We start from the raw sequence: 17,240 nt of genomic DNA, 5'->3' as shown, positions 1-17,240 counted from the left end.
CCTATAGATTCAAACGAGTTATGTTCAGCTGGAAAAACAAATGAATCTACTCTTTCATCTCATATTCGAATGTAAAAACAGAAAAGACAACCAATGAATGACGTGCGGAGCTTGGTGGCTGTGAGCTGTGTTTTAATGAAAAGGCATGTCCCTTCAAAATGGCGCCTTGGCTAACTGGGCCAGATTCTTCCTATTTGGGGACACAGGGCTATAAATAAATAAAAGCTTCCCATTGATGCATAATGGCTTGTCCGCTCTCTAGCTTCCAACATACCACCTTCCTCCCAGCCTCGCCCTGCACAAAAGGAGCACCGCGTCAGTCAGCTGCCCACTGGCCCATGCAGGGAGAGGGCTGAGGGCTCCGCACAAAAGCCTCACAGAAAGACGTCAGGCCACATCTCCATCGCTGGCGCACTCGGGTGCAATAACAAGCTGCAGTGTCCTTTTCCCCTTTCGCATTTGAATGTAAAAACAGACCCATGCCTTGCACATGCTGTGCTGAGTTTTCTAGACAGCCATCTAGTATTACTGTCTGCAACTTTCCATGGGCCTCCTCGGGTTACCATGCATATTAATACGCATACCAGCATTTGAAGAAAGGAAAATAGGGGGTGCTTGGTGATTATTTTTAATTGAATTCATCTGGGAGTTTTAAATCCTGGAAATTTGGCCCCTGTTTACAGTAACTGAACACTGGAACAGCATATAACTTTTGTCCTTTTGAATAGCAAATCTCCCTTTTCCACTTAAGAGAAAGTTCTTCAGCATGTAATGCATTTCAGGGCCAACTGTAAAAAGCATTACATTATGAAACTCTGGAATGGGACAGTGGTGACGATGTTTGACCCTTCACACTCCTTTAAAAGCAATCTAGTCTTTACAGCTTCCTACTCGGGAAGAGGAGCTTCATGTGTCTGTGAAGATGAGGCTTGAGCCCCAGCTCAGTTGTGTGAGGACTGTGGTGACCTAGGAACCAAAGAGCAGTTGAGTGGGAGAATTCTGTGGGCATCTGAAACTAGATCTTGCTTCTCTGCCTTTTAGCAAGCCACTCTGGCAATGAGTGAGGCTCTGTGGTAGGGGACGAATGTCACAGTTTCTGAACAGGACATCCCTGTCACAGGCGGCTTGAAAAGTCTCCAGTCTGTTCTCTACAGACCCATGGGGTTCTCCAGAAACTAGCTAGTCAAGCATCAGATGCCCAGGTCCCCCTTCTAACCAATCACATTGGAATTTATTCTCACAGAGAAACTCAGTGAGTTAATATTCCAAGGGCCTGAGCAGAAATCTAGAAAAACTTGGTGAGCCTCTGCCTTCTGGGTTTCTGGGACCTCTCTCGCCCTTCTGCATTCTCAGGACCATGTATACAGGGGTTCCCATCACGCGCTGCACAAAGGTGCTGCAGTACGTCCACATCACAGGATGGACGGAGGAGATGGCGTACAGAGGCGTGGAGATTCTGGGCCTCCCCACTGAGCAGGGACACTCGAGGCCAAGCGCCCTCGGGACAGCTAGCACAGACGCACTGGCTCTCTGCCCCAAGCACGCTCTTTGCATCTTTGCGATCCTGTCTCCCACCGGCCCACCCTGATCAGAGCCTCGGTTCCCCCATCACAGGGGGAAAACAGCCATCTCCCTTGGGGGGCACAGGAGAGAGTAAGGGGGGATTTGAATGGTGCAGGTCACGTGTGTACTCGGCCCTCCGGCAGGTGCAGGTGTACTCACCACCAGGGCTGCTGCCCTCTGGGCTCCGGGAAGCTCCCTGGAGCAAACCTGCTTCACCGCACAATCATAGGGGTTTTTTTTAAAACTTGAAGACAATGGATTTTTTTCCTCCCTAACTCACAGCCCTGTGAGTTCTATGTCCCCTGCCCTGCCCATGCCATGGCTTCTATTCAGGTGCTCCTGCCCTCCTGGGGCCCCAAACCGAGACTTAAACCCGGAATACCCTAATGCTTCTCCTTCTGGGCAATGTGACTGCACCTACAGCTGGCGGTGTCTCGTTTTGTGGCCCTCTCTCCTCCCAACTTCAAAAGCTGGCTTCTCTTCCCTCCTGACCTTAGTCAATCCTGTCTTTGTTTCAGAGGCTTCTGTACTTTCAGACTTGGGGGAGACAGTGAAAATTATTGCCCTGCTTGAAGATGGGGACGCCCAGGTGACCCAGCTTGTAAGCGAAAAACTCACCCTTCTAGCCTCCACTGCTGGAGCTCTTTTCATTTCACCACGCGGCTCGCCTCACCCCTGTCCCACGAATGGCGGGTCACTAGCATCGCACATGGCCGCCTGGACCCCTCGGCCAGCAGGACGTGTCTGAGCACTGTGCCGGAGACCCACCCAGAAGGGCCCCCAGACTACCAACCACGTCAGCGACACCCCCCTAACTGCTGCGAATACACTGGCTCTCTCCCGGAGATAAGGCCAGAGGAGGCAAGGGAAAATCCTTGATCCTCAGAGGGAAAGAACTCACAGCCCGGAAATTTGCATAAGGCACCTGGGTCCAGAGAGGCTGGTCTTTGCGGTTTCCACAAAGGAGGCCTATTTTTTACTGCGGCCATTGGCCAGGCAGTCGCTTGTCCAGGCCTCGCCAGGCATGCACTTCTGAAGTCAGGCATTTCTTTGAGAAGATCGACTGCCGGTGAGTCACCTTTGGCCTGGGAGTCTGGAGACCAGTGAGTCTGATTGGGTCACTGTCCCCAGGTCTTCCTTCTGTGTAATGACACCCCTTCTAACTTGAGGACTCTATAGTTCTATTAAAGCAAAAGAGAAAACACCTGCCTTTGGACTGAACAGCAGGCACCTAAGTAGCAGGCGCAATCACAAGGGGGCCGAGTGGGAAGCCTGCAGCAGGAGGGCACCCTTTTCCCTGTAGGCCACTGGGTTCTACTCACGGTGTTCCTGCTCTCAAACTGCCTGCTCAGGGCTGAGATTATACAAGGCACAGGCCAGGCCAGAGGCTCCAGGGCATCCCAGAGTTGGATGCAACAGGTCTTGGGACCAGGGTCCCTAATCAATGTACCTCGTACTTCTGTGTCCCCCTTCAAGGCTGAGATAGAGCCACGCAAATGACAACTGAATGTAATTTCTCTGTTATTTCTGACGCAAAGTGCATGAAAGTAGAGCCTGTTACCAGGTTGCACTGGCCTAGTCAGGAATTAGACGATCGTGGCTGAAATGAGGCAGGAAAGGTGCCTGAGAGTCAGCTCCCTCCTGCCCATGGTCTGAAGCCTGGGTCACCCTTGGCAGGGGGCACGGAGGCTTGTGTGCCTTGGGGTGTGAGCGCAGGGGAGATGACAACTCACATGGCTCCTTTTGCTTTCTTCCTCTCCCACAGATGTAATCACCATCTCTGAAAAGACCGTCTGTCCAGTCTGGTTGTTGGTGATCTGCAATAGAACAAGCATGGCGAATGTGAAGTAGAAGGAACACTGGGAAAGTCCTACAACTCTTTTTTTCTACTTTCTGAAGCAGGGGCATCCAGCCAAGCAGACAGACTGCCCACTCCCCTCTCTTTCTGAGTTCCAGCAACAGTCCTTGGACAAATAGCTTCCCCTCTGAGCAGTGATAATAGATTTAACCGAGCGGACCGCATAGGGCTGCCACGCAGAGCAACGAGGTGGTCTGTGCAAAGCGCTCTGCACACAGCCTGTCTCCTCGCACATACTCAGTGCTGGCTATTTTGATGACTCTCGGGGTGCATCACTTGAAACTCGAGGTAAACTTTCTTTTCAACAGCTACAGGTCTGGGTGATTAACTGAACACCTTTCATGAGAAGCAGGCGGTTTTTAGCTATAGCTGCCCCACTCCTGATTCAGGTGACTCAAACTTAGCTCAGTGAGAGACACAGATCAAAAAAAACCCCCCTGGGATTACTGAAGGCATCGCCCAGATCAATGGAGGACACTCTCTGATCAATAAAGGGGGCAGTTAGATCAATGACGGGCCCGCTCAGATCACTGAAGCACTCAGATCAACTAGCCTGGAGTCCCTGGGGATGGACCTACGCATAACGAGTTCATGAAGCTCCCCAGTCGAGTCCAGCGTCTAGCCACGTGTGAGAACTAGATCAAAGCTCTGGCGAGCTCTAAAACTACCCAGTATCAATTATAGAAACCCCCTGAGGACTGGGCTGGGGGTGGTTAGATGTTTCAGGCTCCCCCGGTCATTCTGATGCACACTGGGAATTTAAAACCAGTGGCATGCTGGGTACCTTGTCCCCCAGAGGATTTCAGTCCAGTGAGGGAAAAAAGATGATTTATGTGTGGAACTGTTGAGAAGTACAAGAAAGTCCATGCTTGAATGTCAAAAAATGAATAAAAGACAAGGAGTGGTAAGAAAATAGAAGTACTAAATATTTAACAATAAATACAAATAATTTCTATTTTTTAAAAAAGTACTTAAGTAGCAGGAGAGACCTGGCCCACTATTCCTACGTCATCCGCCTCTGATTCTGTACTCAGAAGCAGGCACCTCAGAGCTAAGCCTTCGAATCCCGACGTGGAGCCCAGGCTGTCCAGGCCCCCATCAAAGGCCACGTCTAATGTTGAGGTTGATGATGAAGAACAGAAAGATTGCTGACTCAAGAGCCAGGGGATCTGTGATCTTTGAGCCTTGGCTCCACTGCCAACAAGCATCTGCTTTGTAACAGGAACAAGTCATTCCCCACTCTGATTCACAATTTCCTCATTTCTAGGTGACCTTTAAAGTTCCTGCCAGCTCAATATCGCAGGAACCTGCAGCCAGAACAAAGTGGAAACTCAGCCTAATTTATGGTAGTGGATCAAGTTCCATTGCTGAGGAGTTAAGAATCATGTCTTCACCCACATACTTTAAAATTTTTATCTAAATAGTTCCTCTCCCCAGCAAAGACATAATGTCTTCTCCTTGCATTCCAAATTTTAATAGAATTAACCAAAGTTATATTTTTAAGAAAATCTGCAGTCTTGTACATACAGGTTGTAGGATGTCTCAGAGCCTTTATTATACTAACGTGGATTTTTGTATCTACATGATACAAAATCTATACAATGTTTCCACATATGTTTCACCACTGCTGAGCCCCTCTGTCCTGACGCATTCATTGCACAGGACAGGGCTCCATGGAACCCAGTTAACTACTACACCATGCTGGTAACATAGCTTTACCATAATAACAGCTGTAATAATAAAAACAACTTGCTATTGCATAGCACTTAACAGTTTACGATGAATGCTCGTATACTTTAGGACATTTGACCTTCATAATACTGTAATGCAGATGCTGACATTCCTGTTTCCTAAGTGTGGTCACTGAGGGTCAGGACATTTACATAATTTTTCAATTGCACAGTGGTTACTGGGAAAACTCACACTTAAATATTCTGACATCTACAAGGAGCAACTTTAAAAAGCAGCCGAACTTATTGACTAATGATTGTCAGAAAGGGTGACTTAATATTGGTTTTGACAAGAATAAAAGAATAACTTTTGGAAACATTCTCCAGTCTTTGGATGAGAAATGCTAAAAGATTCTGTTCAGCGGGTGACTCATTCATTTATCTGGGGGAGGGGTACACTCTGGAGCTGGGCCCATCAGTATGCAGCAGGAGAGCCATACACAGAAGCTACTTTATAGTCAAGGCAATGGCCCATGAAAATTGACCCCTTTGTGCGCTATGGCACAGCAATGCTATTGTTTCAACCAAGTCATTACCTGAACACTTGAAGGGAAATAAGGCTCTTTTGTGAGCGCTGTCGTGGCCCTGCATATAGGAGCCGAAATGAGATCAGAGGTCGAGCTCCTTGATGGCCACAGCGGAATGGCGACTCTGCGGCCCCTCACAGTGATCCTGAATGTCTGCACAGCGGACTCCTCAAGCTAACACAGGCTTGCAGAGCTTGCTCTCAAAGTCCTGTCACAATCTCGCTGGGGACACCTCATCGCAGGAGTGTGCTAACTATGTTCCTCTAGATTTGCAGTGTTTTCTTCCTCAAGTTGGATTTGGAATGAAACTACTTGATTTTCTTGCAAGATATTAGACCAAGAGACAGGTGGTACATTGAAAAAACTCTGCTGTAGAATTTTAAATGGATAACCAGCAAAGAAGATGTTTAATCTCATGGCAACTGAGGCTTTCCCTTCTGAAGGCAGAGTAGATTACATGTGAGTTCCTCCTAAGAAAACAGTAAGGTGAACTCTAGAACTCTATTTCAACTCTACTGAAACATACATAACAACCTAAGAGATAAACTCCTCAAGTCCAATATTAGGAAAGTATAGTATATGTCTGTAGGCGCCCCCCCCCCCTTTTTTCCCTTTTTTCAAGTAACAAAAAAATCCCTGAACATTCTTTTGCAATTGGACTGGCAGGAAGCCTAGAGTTAAATTTATTGCTTAAATGCAAAAGCAACTTAGGTTTTTGATATACATCTTTCCCCATTAAACAGTTCCTCTACTCCCTCTGGTTTGTAATCTGTGTTGTACCACCCTCATTTGTGTTTTTGGCTTGTGTATCAAATACGTGAATAAAATCTTAGTTCTCAGATGGGACTGGGCGCTACAGAAAGAAGGAAGTGCTGGCAGTGGCCACCCTTACCTTGTGAATTTCTCGGTGCACGTGGACGGTGTTATTTCCCACCTTGGTTTCTGTATTGGTCTCATTGTGATAGCTGGGAGGTAAGTCTGCCAGGTTCACTTCGGACGATGTCTTAGCAGCGGCTTCTTCCGCCTCCATCTATTAAATCAATAAATTAAATGGGCAAAACTGTTTTCTCTTCATACAAGTCAGAGTCCATTAGGGGGGAAAAAAACTATGGGGATGTAAAGTACAGCACAGGAAATGCAGTCAATAATATTGTAGTAACTGTGTATGCTGCCAGGTGGGTACTGGAGATATCAGGGGGAACACTTTGTAAAGTAGATGATTGTCTAACCTCCATGCTGTACACCTGAAACTAATTCAAAATTATATTGAATGTAAACTGTAATTGAAAAAATTTTTTTTACTTTTTTCATTGATTTTATTGGGGTTACATTAGTCAATAAAATTATATAGGTTTCAGGAGAATTCTATCAGATATCATCTGCATTGTATATTACATTGTGTGTTCACCACCCTAAGTCACGTCTCTTTCCGTGACCATTTATCCCCCCTTTACCTTCTCCTGCCTTCCCTTACCCTCCCAAAAATTAAAAAAAAAAAAAAAGAACTACTTCTCTTTTCCTATTTGCAATTACAAATAATGGTAATAATGATAGCTACCTTTAATTGAGTACCCACTAGGAAAAGACATTGTACTAAATGTTTTACATATATCACAGCCACAAATCTCACAAGCTCCCTACGAGGTGGGCGTTTCATAAATGGGGCACCCGAGGCTCAGGGAGACCAGATAACTCTCTGAGGCTCTCAGGGAAGGGCAGCGTTGGGATGTGAGCATGTTCCTATTGAGTAGTCTTGGCCCCTGTACAAACGCTGTGGGTGCCCCACCCATCTCCTCGTGCCCCCATCCGGTGGTCACCTGTATTCAGTTCCCTTACATGGCAACAACCAACCGTCTCTCTCTGAGGGTAATCTCCAGTGGCTGAAGTGTGCTCAGTGTGCACAGGCCCCCAGTGCACGGGCGTTAACACCCAGGAACAATGCTCAGCGGTGTGTGAGCTGGGTGATGGGGTCAGTACTCCAGCTCCCTCTCCCCACAACAGGACGGTCTCTCTCCGAGGACCCCGGTGGCATTGAGCCCTGGCTGCCCGGAGCAGTGACCTTCTCATCAGCACAGTCTTTACTGCTTTTCTTCTCTTCCATATCACTTTTCCACTTCTTCCTGGTGTTTCTGGGATCACTTCCAAAATAAATAATTAGCTCCCCAACCCTGGCTGCGAGATCTGGTGGTGGCAGTGGAGAGGACCTGAACTAAGGCAGCCCCTTACCCGCTGCAGGTTAGGGCTACAGTTCTGTCTCCTTCCCCACTCCACCTCTTGGGTGTAAGACGACCCTTCCAGAGAGGGTCGGCTGACTCACATCTTCACCCGATTTTCCCCTCCAGATTTATCGCCCTGTCCCAGCCCTGATGAGTGGGCAGTTGACAACATGACCCATTCACAGCTGATTGGACTCAAAGGGAGGCCACATCATGAAATAGTCGAGCCAATCAGATACTCTCTCTAGGAATCAAAAATAAAAGACACAAAGAGAAGTTCTAGTTGGTAGTCGGCAATTTTCCCACACTGCTATCTTATACTCTGGGCTATTTTCATTTAAAACGAATGAAAACTGATCCTATTTAAAACTAATTCTCAAACACATGCCTCCCTCCAGCTTTTATTTAAAAATCACTGTCCTTTCTCTCCTTATGGACTACACGAGGCCCCTCTTTTCCCTCTTCTTCCAACCAGATTTACTGAGCTGGGTTGGATATTGGACATGAATTTCCATGTCTCAAAAACACTGAACTTGAAGTGTGGAGCAATTCAGACAGGCACGAAGGCCCAGATAATCATAAGAGGACTTGGTCAGTGGCTGCTGTGTTTGACCCTGAGATGACTGCTGAGATGTTTAAAGTCGATCACGGGCTTCATCATCATCATCGTCGTCGGCCTCAACACTATAGCCCCCACGTTTGGACAGAAGCTGTGCGTGAGCCATTGCACCAGATACCTACCACGTCTCCTTGAATATTCGCAGCAACCCTATGAGGAAGTTGTTATTTCCCTCAGTTTGCAGATGAAGAAAACAAGGTTGAGAGAGGCGAAGGAATCTGCCTTAGGTCATCACATTGTTAGTGAGAGGCAAAGCTCAAACGGGAACTCAGGTCAGTCTGTCCGCAAACTATGTGCCGTCCCAGTACATGATTCTGCCCCAGTGGCTTATGCTTTTACTGGGGAGATAGGAGAGCCCCACATAAACCAGTCTGAGGATAATTATGATGGTCTCTGGAAGCAAGTAAGGAGTTCAAAGAAGAGAGGAGAAAGGCTTCTAGGAGCAAAAGGAGGCATGACTGGGTTGGTCTCAAACACGGGTAGGATTTGGACAGACAGGAACCCAGAGATGGAAAAGCTGTGGCAGCCTGACAGCGATGGTGTGTGCTGAGAGCTCCTGCAGAGGGTCCATGCTGGACACAGCATAACGTGGTGGACGATGAAGCAGAAAATGTTCAACAGGCAGATCCAGGGGCAGTTCTAAAGCAGAGGCTGTTGTCCTGGTTCTCAGCCAAGAGGGAGCAGCAGTCATAGCCCAAACTCTCAATATATATGAGTATCTATGGATCCCTCACCAGACTTCTGACATTAGAACTTCTGGGGGTGGGACCTCAGATATCAATGAGCTTCTCAGGTACTTCTGGGGTCCTTCCTGCCTCCCACTTGCTCCCGGGTAAGAACCTCTGCTCCAGGCCATAATGGGGACTTGCAGCAAGTTCTGGAGACTAGTTGGGCAATCATACAGCCAGAGAAAGAAGAGAATACAGTCAGAGGGCTGGCTAGAACCAGGTCTGGGGGTAGGAAGTTATGGCTGGGGAGGGGACTTCTAGGTGGCAAAGGCTCCAACTATGTCTAGAAGGACAGACCAAGCCACTGAGAGCTGGCCACAGGATTAGGAAAAAAAAAAAAAAAAGAAGAAGAAAACTGCCCCCAGCATCTTCAGAGGACAGCACAGTAGAAAGTGCCTGGGTTCTGGAGGCAGGTAAGGTGGGCCAAGTCCCGGCTCTGCCACAAAGCAGCTGAGTGACTTTGGACGAGATGACAAATATCTCCTAAACCTCAGCTTTCTTTTTTATAAAATGGGGGATAATCCTGCTCTGCTGAGCAGATGTAAGAATTAAGATCACAAAATCCAAGTGCTTGGTACAGTATTTGCCAAGCAGCAAAGGTGTGAGAAATAGCTATTGCGAGTACTTTCACAGTACTGCCCTTGAAGACAGCGGTTCAGAAGGTAGCTTGCCAGGGGATGTTTGGGTAGAAGTGGAAAAAGCAGACTTTCTATCATGCGTTCGAAGAGTTTGCTAACAAATGGAGAGGAAACGGAATGGATTCAAGAAAGGAGACAAAGATGGGCAAGAAAATGACCTCATTTTTTTTTTGTCAGCGAAAGAGCCCGGCCTGTTTAGGTAGAGCTGGAAAAGCGTAGGAGACTGCAGATGCTGCAGCGGCGACTATGCAGAAGGAGATGGGAAGGTCTTCCTGTTTTTAACATTCCCATGGGAATCTGACTCTTCCAGTTTGGTTTTCAAATAATTGACACGTTACCAAATCTAGAGTTTCTTCTGGGCTGAGCAGATAGTTTTTTCATAAAACCTCCCTCTCAACCAGTGGGTATTTCAACAGAATGAGCTAACAGTTCTTTAATGGCACCGCGAACTAAAAGTACAGTTTACAGTGGAAATTTCAACCACAACTATTATTGCCACTAGCAAGAAAACCTTAACCAATAGGACTTGTCTCACAGAGGAGGAATGTGAATGTTATTTAAAATGGCGTTTATGGTTGGTTGAATGTGTGTATTAAAGGAGTACAGTAGGAAAAACTGGAAGATAATCCAGGCTTGGTGTTGGGGTCCTTCCTGGGAATATTCTAAAATATACCAGCTACAGACAAGGCAACGAGTGCATGGGGGGTAGGGGGGGTGAAGAAGTTTTATCCTCAAAATACATTTATCAGCAACTTATAGAATAAGACAGGAAATCAGGGACAGCCTGGACTGAACCATGTGAAGATTAGACCCCCCAATAATGATGCTACGAGCAGAGTTAACTCTGTCTCCCCCACTACAGAAATGCACAGCGGAGTCAGCTGGAATATTTAAAATGTCAGGAGGTGACTTGAAAGCAGATTCATGATGCAACTATGTAAACAGTTAATACATCTGGCCCGGACCTTTTGGTTCTTACCCGGGACAAGAGTAAATAGCAGCTGTCCCGTGTTTATGAGATGTAAGGGGCCTTTTGGCAGTCTCTTTAAAAAGACATTAATACCAATAGCCACAATCTCTCGAGAATCTATGATATAGTGGACAGTGGTGGTTCTTTGTTACTATTCATCCTAGCACTGTTAATATGATGACATACTAGTACTGTTGATGTGATGATAATAATAGCCATTATTTATCAATAACAAATAATCTCCTTAATCCTTAAAACAACCTCATCAAGGGCTGACTTATATCAATTAAACTTAACCCCATTTTCGATGGTCGGAAGACTTGCACCCTTCCACTTAATTCTTTTGCCCTAAGTGTAGACATTTCCTCTATTTCAGAGCCTGGATGCCACCACTAGTAAGTGACACAGCTGGGATCGTATGAAGGAAGGTTGGTCCCCACGGCCCGTTCTCCTGCCACTCAGGTGTTCAGCCTCTCTCTCAACCTGTCCCCATTGCTAGCGAGGACATCCTTTGGGAAATAGCCACTGAATGGGGTGGAAGTGGTAGCTAATGTCTCCCCTGGTGGCAAACTTCATTTCGCCCATCTTCCCAAGTTAGAGCAGAGCCACATCTGGAGAGAGGACAGCTGGGGCCCAGGCAGGGAATGTGGACAGTTCCCATAGAGTGGACCCTGCCATTAAGGTCCTGCTGGGCCCCAAACTGCTCTCATCAGTGAAGATCCTGAAGAGTCCCTGCTGCTCCCTCGCCAGGAGCTCCCACCCAAGGGCCATGTTGCATGGACCAGTATCCACGGAATAAAGACACGGCGGTGACCTAGTCAGTGTCACTGAGAATCTGTGCGTGGGAGGGAAAACCCTGGAATCCAGAGAAGACCAGAGGGATCATGAGCTCGACTTAATCTGAAAGTGCAGAATTAAGAGACAGTGGGGGGCCCGACTCCCCTCCCTCTGTAATTGTTCCGCGTCATGATTCTTGTGTTTTAACAGGAAATAGAAAGTCCATGGGTTTGGAATCTGGCCCACATAGTGAATGTTCAGGTACAGCTGCCCGTGCAACTGCCTCCTAGTCCCACGTCCCCCTCACTGAAAGCTCCGGGTTGAAGGTTATAGGAGGAAGGGGCTATATCCCCAAACTACACTGGGGTGAGGGGAGAAAGCAACTTCTGAGAGACCTCAGCAAGCACTGGAGGCTTTGCCCAAATGGATGTAAAGACACCTGACCCATCAGCCTGGACATCTAATCTCTTGCTAAATCCTTCTCTCCAAAGAGATGCTGCAGCCAGAGCTGGGCCTAACAGTGACTATGCCCACAGGCTGAGCTCTGCACCGGCCCCAGGAACCAGGAACCAGGAACCAAGGCTGGGAGAGCTGGACCAGCTGCACCTTCTGGCCTGGCAGGCCTGGCAATGGTGTATACCCATCACAGAGGATGCCAACCAGAGTGTTTGGACCTGGGAGCTGACGGAAGGAAGAAGCCAGGCAGTTTTGCCTAGGTACCTGGTATTTGATACTATCAGCTGCTATACGTTATATGCCAGGTGCCCACACACATCATTTGACATGGGAAACTGAGGTACAGGTTGTTAAGGGATTTGTCCAATGTCACCTGTGAGTGGCAGAAGAGGACCTTGAGCCTGAGACTGATTCTAAAGCATTCTTCGGGTAGAGGTGGGGTACTTTTCATATTACCCCTCCTCCCCCCACCCACCACCTTCTGATAATTCACACTGCTGGACTCAGGATTCGGATTTTCTTCTCTGCCCCACATGGCATCTTAACTGTGTCTCGGGAAGATGGCACAAGCTCAAAGCCCAGTAGACAAGCTGGAACTTGAAATGCCTGGAGGTTCCTTAGCCTGTCTGCAAAACCACAACGTTGGAATACCAGGGACCTTACAAACATCTGCTTACCACGGGGGTGGGGGGGCGCTGCACATCTGAAGAAAACTGGGTTGTGGCGGCCAGTCTGCAGTCAGATGGAGACCCAGACCTGGCTGCCCGTGGGTGGGTCCAGCCAGAGGCTACTCGGCGGACAGGCTCTTATCCCGATCTTTTGGCAGGGAGGCAGACGAGGTGGGAGGTGGGATCGTCCCGAGCTGCTTCCAGATCACCCCGATTCTGCTGCCGGCCCTTCCCAGCCCCTTTGCGAAACCTAAGACCCTGACTAGCTCGAACACTGCTATCTCCCGCCGCCTGCTCGTCCCCAACCCCAAGCCTTGTGCTTCCCAGAACCCTGTGGCGCACCCACCTCCTCCACCGCGCTGCGCAGTTTGTGCTGCGTGTCCTCCATCAGCTCCTCCACCTCGCGGAACATCTCGTTGAGGGTGGCCTCCTCCAGCGGGTAGCTGAGAGCCGGGCCGGCCTCGACGGGAACCGAAGTCGCCGTCGGAGCCGGCGCGGGGGCCGTGGGGACCGCCGCCGCCAGCAGCAGGCACAGAAGGGTGCTCCCGGGCCGCTGCATCTCCGCTCTGCGCCCAACTCCGCTGCCTCCGCCTGTGTTCCAGAACGCAGTCAGAGCGCGCCGACCACCCGCGAAAGCCCTGCCGCCCCACCCGGCCTCCCCGGGCACTCCGAGTCGCACTCCGAGTCCACGTCCGCCCTCGGCGCCTCTCTTCCCCGCACCCACCCCGAGAAGCGAAGAAACCGAGTGCCCCCAGGACGCAGCTCCCTCGGACCGAGAAGCAACGCCTAGATCCAGCCCCGCGCCCCACGCTCTGATCCCCTCCGTACCCCTACCGCATCCTCAGGCACGGGCTGAGCTCTCACCCGCCCCTAGTGATGGCCCCCGCTTCAAGTATCCGAACCCCGGTTCCCTCAGCTCATCCCACCTCCTGGGTTCGCCGGGTTCGAGCCCTGCCCTCTCCTCGACCACATCGGAGCGCAGCTCCAGCGCCGCTACCCTACTCCCAGCGCAACCCTACCCCGGCCCCATCTGGGTGGTGGGAACGCAAGTCCACGCACTACCCTCTGGTTCGAACCCCAATCGAGCGTCCGGCCCCTCACCCACCCTAACGGATCAAGCAGAGCCACCCCATCCGCGCCGCCGCCCCTCACCCACCCGACTGGACAGAGCTGTGCTGCGGACTGGACCTGCCGGGCCTCGCGGGTAGGCCGCCGCGGGCTGCGGGAGCCGGAGCGGCGCTGTGGGCGGGCCGCGAGTGGAGCGCGGTGCGGATGCGGCGGCGCTGGTACCCGAGCGAGCCCGAAGTGCGCCCCGCCCGCAGGCCCGGCCCCCGCCCCGCGAGACAGGCCGCGCCCAGCCCGCTGCCATTGGCCATCAGCGCCGGCGACCTCACGCCCCAGGCCTGCCTCCTCTGCCTCCCAGATCCAGTCTCACAGGAAGCCGTCCCCTTCTCCTAATCCCGGCATCCCGGCCGTGGCCTTCTCTTCCAGGATTCTTCCAACAGCGTTGTAAGGGGAACGGGGCAAGGGGTGTGTGCCTGCGTCCCACCTGGCCCTCTCCAAGCCATCCTCCCCTCGGCGTGTAGCCCTACTGGGCGAAATCCCGCCCCTCAGTTTGGTGCTCAAGGCCCATCAGACGCTGCCCTGTACCTGGCTGTCCCTGCTGACACCATACTCCAGCCCAGAAAACCCACTTGAAGCTCCCAGAATAGGCCCGCAGAAGGTCAGCGAGCCGCTCGAGGGCGGATGCCGAGCGGTTAAGGCCAGTCAGCCGCAGCCAGGCTGCCTGGGGCAATCCCAGCTCTGCTCTTCGGGCCTCGTGTGTCTGGCCAGGTTACCGGAGCTGTCTGCGCTCCAGGGAGCCCGAATGTACGCGAAGGTTACAGCTGCAAGCGCATCGTTAACGAGCATAACGGGCATGGGGAGTGCGCGGCACGCGTGGGTTATGTGTTCGCTGTCCAAACGGGAACAGAACCGTCTTGTTCACAGCCTTTTCCCCAGCACTTAGAACAGGTGGCACTATTTTTTTAAAAAACAATTTTAAAACCATGTGCGTGCTGAGAACAGGGATTTCTCACATATTTTTTGAATAAGCCAGTGTTTTATGTGTCAGACCTCCTCCTATTTCTTCCTATTACTCTTTCCGTCTAGACATTGTCCCGGGACCGTGAGCTTCCCTACTGCAGCCCAGGCTCCTTATGATCTACCTAGTCACTGGCCCATTTCCCCAGAGACCGGAAGCGCTGGGAGGAAGCAGGGGTGTGTGGCAGGGACTGACTTGCTCACTTTTGTGTCACCAGGTCTGGAACACCATACACACTTGGTCCCTGAGAAATGGATGGGCTGATTAATATAACAATGGCTACTGACACATGGATACAGCAGCACCATCACTGAGCACTCAGCTATGTGCCAGGAACAGGTACAACTCATTTAATTCTTACCTCTGAGGTTGGTCCTGCAACTTCTATCCCCATTTCACAAATGAGGACACTCTCCCCAGGCCACATGGCTAGTAAGCAGTTTTGAACCTGGGAGTCTAGCTCCAGAGCCTTCACCCTTCACAGCCAACCTCCTCTGCTATAAACCTGGCTGGGACGTGTTGCATATAAAGATGTTTACTGAAGCACTATTTCAATAGCAAAAATGTGAAACCCACATATTAGTGTTTTTGAGTAGGAAAATGGATAAAGTGGGATATCTACAAACAATAGACTACAGCAGTTAAAGTAATGAACAATATTTCTAGGCAACAGCTTGGATAAATCTCAAAGAAACATAATGTGGAGTAGAAAAGGCAATTTGCAAAATGATATGTACAGAACACTATGTGTGCATATTTTGAAAACGCAAATCAACAGTACATACTGGTTATGGGTGCTACCAGTGTAGTAAAAAAGTACAGAGATGGGCAGGCTGCCTCCGAGGTGGAAAGCAGAGGAAGAGATGGGGACCATCTACAGCTGTATTTATAACGTTCTAGTTCTCTCTGTGAAAGAGAGTGTACCAGTGGGGGGAGTGCTGAAGCGAAAGTGTCCAAATACTCACATCTGCCTAATCATCGCAGCTGATTAATTACACGTGGGTGTATGGTGTGTCTGCTGTATTATTTCTGGTTTATTTAATACAGTTGGTGAAGATTTGAAACAAACAAACAAACAAAGCAAAGGGCAAGCTCCCCACTCCCTGCTCACAAAGCAAAACGAAAATCCTCTTATGGCCAAACAGACTTTTCTTAGATCTGTTCTTGACAGAAACACTCACCTCCTGCAGGCCCAGCAGCGGCCTGCATTGCTGTGAGGTGAACGGCCGGGGTGGGAAGGTCCACACAAGGCCCAGGTGGAGTGGCATTTCCCTTCATGAAAGGCCCTCTGTCTGCTCGAATGGTTGGGAGCTTTCCTCCCCGGGGTGGATGGGAGTGTCGGGCAGCCGGAGCCAGTAACTGGCTCTGGGCAGCAGATAAGGCTTATCGGTTCCCTTCCCAGGGAGGGAACCTCAGATATCCAGAATGTATACACAGCACAGGTGGCTGTTAAGCACTGATGTTTAACACTTAACCATTCGGAATAATTTATTAAACCAGTGGAGGGTTGATTACACACTTCTCTCTTTTTCTTTTCCTTTCCATCTTGTATAGACTGGACCAAACATAACTTGGAAAAGTGTGAAGAGGAGACTCAGAGATAACATATCTGCATCACTATTTAGTATCTGTTTCCCCTGCCAGAGTGCAAGCCACGTGGGATTGCACAGGATGCGAGATGCTGGTCCCTGCAACCACCTCCAGTCCAGCCGGGGCCTGCAGAGCATTAGCATTTGATAAGGAGATGCCGAATGAACGAGGGGCCTGCCAGAGGCAGGGGTCCTGGCCCACAAGGAATCTACAGGATATGAAAAAGCAGGGAAGTAAGCAGATACTTCTGTTACTAAGCAGATTCCAGGACAGTAAGATGGAGGAAAAGACAGAGAGAAAGTGGCACTGAGGGAAAAAAGTATGAGGAAGTACAAATTGCCAGTTATGAAAACAGTCAGAGGGATGTAAAGTGCAGCACAGAGAATGTGCTCAATACTAGTGTGATACCTACGTATGGCGTCAGGTGGGCACTGGACTTAGTGGGAAGATCACCTGGCAAGTCTCATCACTATGATGTACACCTGGAACTAACACAATACTGTATGTCAGCGTAGTTGAAAAATAAATTTTAAAAATAAAATTTAAAAAGGAGAAAATAATAAAAGCTAACTGTTTCCAGAATGTCTAGGGGGTTGTCCATCCCTGGTCCAATTAACTCTAGTGGGAATGGGGTACCCTGTGGTATCCACATGGATATCTCTCCATCGACATTTACTTTTTTTCTTTAATCCTCACCTGAAAATATGTTCATTGATTTGAGAGAGTGAGTGAGAGAGAGAGAGAGAGAGAGAGAGAGAGAATGAGATGCTGATCAGTTGCCTCCTATACGTGCCTCCAACAGGGTATCAAACCTGAA

At 49.5% G+C, this 17,240-nt stretch overlaps 1 protein-coding gene and 1 long non-coding RNA gene across 3 annotated transcripts in view; one reads left to right on the top strand and one right to left on the bottom strand.

Annotated features, from left to right (window-relative positions):
* Positions 1-16,122, bottom strand: part of DKK3 (dickkopf WNT signaling pathway inhibitor 3) — a 44,712-nt gene extending 28,590 nt beyond the window's left edge. Inside the window, exons 1-4 of one of the 2 annotated variants that reach the window (XM_024559024.4) lie at positions 16,015-16,122; positions 13,097-13,341; positions 6,571-6,708; positions 3,297-3,380 (exon numbers count right to left, since the gene is read on the bottom strand). In XM_024559024.4, the coding sequence (XP_024414792.3) occupies positions 3,297-3,380; positions 6,571-6,708; positions 13,097-13,341; positions 16,015-16,111 (564 nt within the window). In that variant the 5' untranslated portion in view covers positions 16,112-16,122. Of the gene's footprint in view, positions 1-3,296; positions 3,381-6,570; positions 6,709-13,096; positions 13,342-13,906; positions 14,040-16,014 lie in introns of those variants that run through there. The other variant, XM_071221434.1, reaches the window with a different exon arrangement.
* On the top strand, positions 14,199-16,552 carry LOC123479584 (uncharacterized). Its single transcript, XR_006655237.3, has 3 exons — positions 14,199-14,259; positions 15,051-15,172; positions 16,388-16,552. It is a non-coding gene; the product is annotated as an uncharacterized lncRNA (long non-coding RNA).
* Positions 16,553-17,240: the final 688 nt, after the last annotated feature.

The sequence above is a fragment of the Desmodus rotundus genome, chromosome 5, assembly GCF_022682495.2.
Source record: "Desmodus rotundus isolate HL8 chromosome 5, HLdesRot8A.1, whole genome shotgun sequence".
Lineage (NCBI taxonomy): Eukaryota > Metazoa > Chordata > Mammalia > Chiroptera > Phyllostomidae > Desmodus > Desmodus rotundus.
The sequence above is the reverse complement of the archived record's forward strand: the minus strand, read 5'-3'. Positions and strand labels throughout refer to the sequence as shown.